This window comes from Prosopis cineraria, unplaced genomic scaffold (assembly GCF_029017545.1).
Source record: "Prosopis cineraria cultivar Desert tree isolate PC_DT_omini unplaced genomic scaffold, ASM2901754v1 PC15, whole genome shotgun sequence".
Classification (NCBI taxonomy): Eukaryota; Viridiplantae; Streptophyta; class Magnoliopsida; order Fabales; family Fabaceae; genus Prosopis; species Prosopis cineraria.
In genome coordinates, this window is record NW_026555346.1 from 4,036,946 (window position 1) to 4,039,897 (window position 2,952).

Consider the following 2,952-nt stretch of genomic DNA (forward strand, 5'->3'; position numbering starts at 1 on the left):
GAGAGGCATTCCATAAACAGAAAAACATCAAGCAACATTTTGCCAGAATCTCCCTGCAGTCATATCGTCGTCATTTCTAGTCCGGTTCGCTGCCTTCCAAAAGAGAACTTGATTGCGATAAAAACAGAATCCTCTGTGAGAGTGTTCCATGATCACCGATCTAAAAGCTGCTCTTATTAACAATAATTGCCCACCAGAATCAATTGGATACGCCAATTTTTTTTTTTCAAATTGACTAAATTTCACAAGTTTAAACCAGTTCTATTGCTAAATATCATTTGGCTTTGCATATTTTCACACGTTTAGTTGTATCGCCCCTCACAACCAAAGAGCACAACAACATTTACACGTAATAGGAGCGATATCAGAATAAGAAAAGAACATTACGGCCAGAAAAATCTTCAAACTGAGAGCAGCAGCATCCCATTATAATCGCAATTGCTATAGCTTCGAATATTTCTCATGGCCCGGTAGTCCGGTAGACCAAAGCAGCAAAAACAAATGCAAAAAATGTTCCCATCTCTTGTCTTGGATATCCATTTACAGAATAAAACTAATAAGTAGTGAAGGGACTAGCATCGTCATCAGTCCAACCACCGCAAATTAAAATGAACCTGATTCCCTCTGCCTAAAACAATGTACAAAACCTGCAAACCAAGTCCTAAGCGTGGAACAAACAACATTCGACTCAGATTTACCTGAACCAGTTCAAAGACCTCTCCACCTTGGGCTTGGAACGGGCATTGTTGGCGAGAGGGGCAGCTGAGGAAACACCAGTTGACCCGAGGAAGGCGAAACCAGAAAACTTGGGGAAAGTGAAGGGTACGGCGACCTCGGCGAATTCAAGCATCCAAGAGGAGGTGGAGCAGACAGTATCTGAAACTGCGGTTGCGCCTGTGCATTTGATGATGTTTGTGAAGGAATCACGCCTTGCTGCATCGGCGTGTCCTGCGATTGAGGCTCTGGCCGAGGCTGTTGCGGAGCCAAATTGTTCCAGCGAGGTGAGACTAAAGGAGCTAAGGGAGGAAAACCCGAGAGGTGCTTGGAATTCCAATCCGTGGTGGACGTGGAATTCTGGAGATAGCGCATATACGCGGATACAGGAGATTCTGCGTGGACGGACGGAAAAGGTGGCAGAGGAGATGAAGGCGGGAGCGGTCTCACAAAGTCAGAGAAACTAGTGGCAGAACAAGTATTAACGGGGTTGCTAGTAGCAGCCGAAGCGGCGTTAACCGGCCGGGGAATACCGCCGCTTAGCAACGGAGGCGGGCGATTGCTAATCTGCGAGAGGGGAGGAGGGCGTATCCGCTGGAGGCGAGAGCTAGCGGGCTTGGGTTGGTGAATAGGAGGCGGAGTGGAGATGTGTTCGTGAGCAGGTGATCCCGTGAGCTTCTGGACTACATCTCTGAAATCGTTCTTGTTGATGTTGTAGACGGGAGGCTGGTGCTGCAAATTTTGCTGTGGCGCTTGCGCCTGAGCCACCGGTTGGGGCTGACAGTGATCGACCCTGCGGGCTTGGGGCTCTGTCGAAGAAGAATCGAAGGAGGGTTTTCTAAGAGAGGGCTTGGAGATCTTGTGAGACAGCTTGCTGAGCTGCCTGAGATTATTAGAGGTGATGGTGCCGTCGCTACTACTGGCCGTGGTAGTCGTAGAAGATTGGCAGCTTTTGTCCATCACTACACTAAACAAAAACACTCTTTTTTCTCTCTCTGGATCTAAAATCTCTAATCTCTCCCCGGGCATGGCAGAGCTATGCAGGTGGGTTTGATGTGGTGGCCTTCCCCTCATCGCAAACTGTGAGTAGGGACAGAGATGACTACATAGAAAATTACTTAGCTTTTTATGTTCAAGGACATATGGTCAAGTTCCAAGACTAACATGTTTTTTCCTCAAGTATTCCCGAGGTCTACCTCAGGAGGGTGCGATGATGGTGGGGGGAAAAAAAAGAAAGAAAAAAAGAAAAGAAAAACAAAAGGGGCACATGTCTGTTTCTTTATGCTGCTTGTGCTCTGCCTCTGGTTGTCTTTCCCTTTCACTGCTTTTAATATCTTATAATGTTTTGGGGCTTAAAAGAAGGCTGAGGGACACGAAGCGCAAAAGAAGGGAGGCCGTAAGAGATCTATACATAGATCATCTCTCTGAGGCTTCTTCAGACTCCGTGTCCATCATGAATGGAGCTTATAAATTATAATAGGGTTTTACTACTTCACTGCTCCATTAATTAGACGTTCGTCAGTTCCCGCAGTGTGCAAGGGTCGGTGGGATTGGGTTCTTTTAGGATGAGGAAAGAGAAACTTTGGTGGGGCCGATTCACGCGTCGAGTTAAAAACTCGGCGATGACTGGTCAAACTTGAAGCACGAGACGAGATGCCTTGGCTGTTATTGGCTTGGCCGCGGAATCTTAAATCATGTCCCTTCAACCCGAAAATGATTGCCGCCCGGAGACTCTCGTTCTCTCCATTACCCTCAAAATTGGAATAGATAAATTTTTGTACGTGCCTGTTTGAATACGCTAGATCAATCGCTTCTGCCCCTTAAAACAAGATTTAAATATATATATATATATATATATCCAAACATTTTTTTTTAATTTTATTTTTGAAGAAATCGTTTCTGCACCTACAATGCTTTTTCTGAAATAAGCTCATTTTACCAGCTTTTCATTATTGATTATCCCGATTGAACCCATTATTATTTCTCTTGATTTTAACTTCTCAAATATACCCTTAACTGTGTAGCTTGCAGATTCAAAACCTCCAATCCTCCATCATCTTCTTCCTTTAAACCTCGAACTCTGAATAGTTGCAGATCTTTCCTTCAACAGCGAGTGTCCAAGTTTGACCTCACTCTCCAATTTGCCGTGGCTACTGTTTGTAATTTCCAACATCCTCCTCCTTAAGTTGCGATGTCTTCTTGTTTATTTTGGTATGCTCTTATTCGTTTTTTGCAAAA

The 2,952-nt window shown here is 44.9% G+C and overlaps 1 protein-coding gene across 1 annotated transcript; it reads right to left on the bottom strand.

Annotated features, from left to right (window-relative positions):
• Nucleotides 1-397: 397 nt before the first annotated feature.
• On the bottom strand, nt 398-2,234 carry LOC129294286 (VQ motif-containing protein 9-like). Its single transcript, XM_054932524.1, has one exon. It carries the CDS (start codon nt 1,786-1,788, stop codon nt 709-711), a length of 1,080 nt encoding a protein of 359 aa, XP_054788499.1. The 5' UTR covers nt 1,789-2,234; the 3' UTR covers nt 398-708.
• Nucleotides 2,235-2,952: the final 718 nt, after the last annotated feature.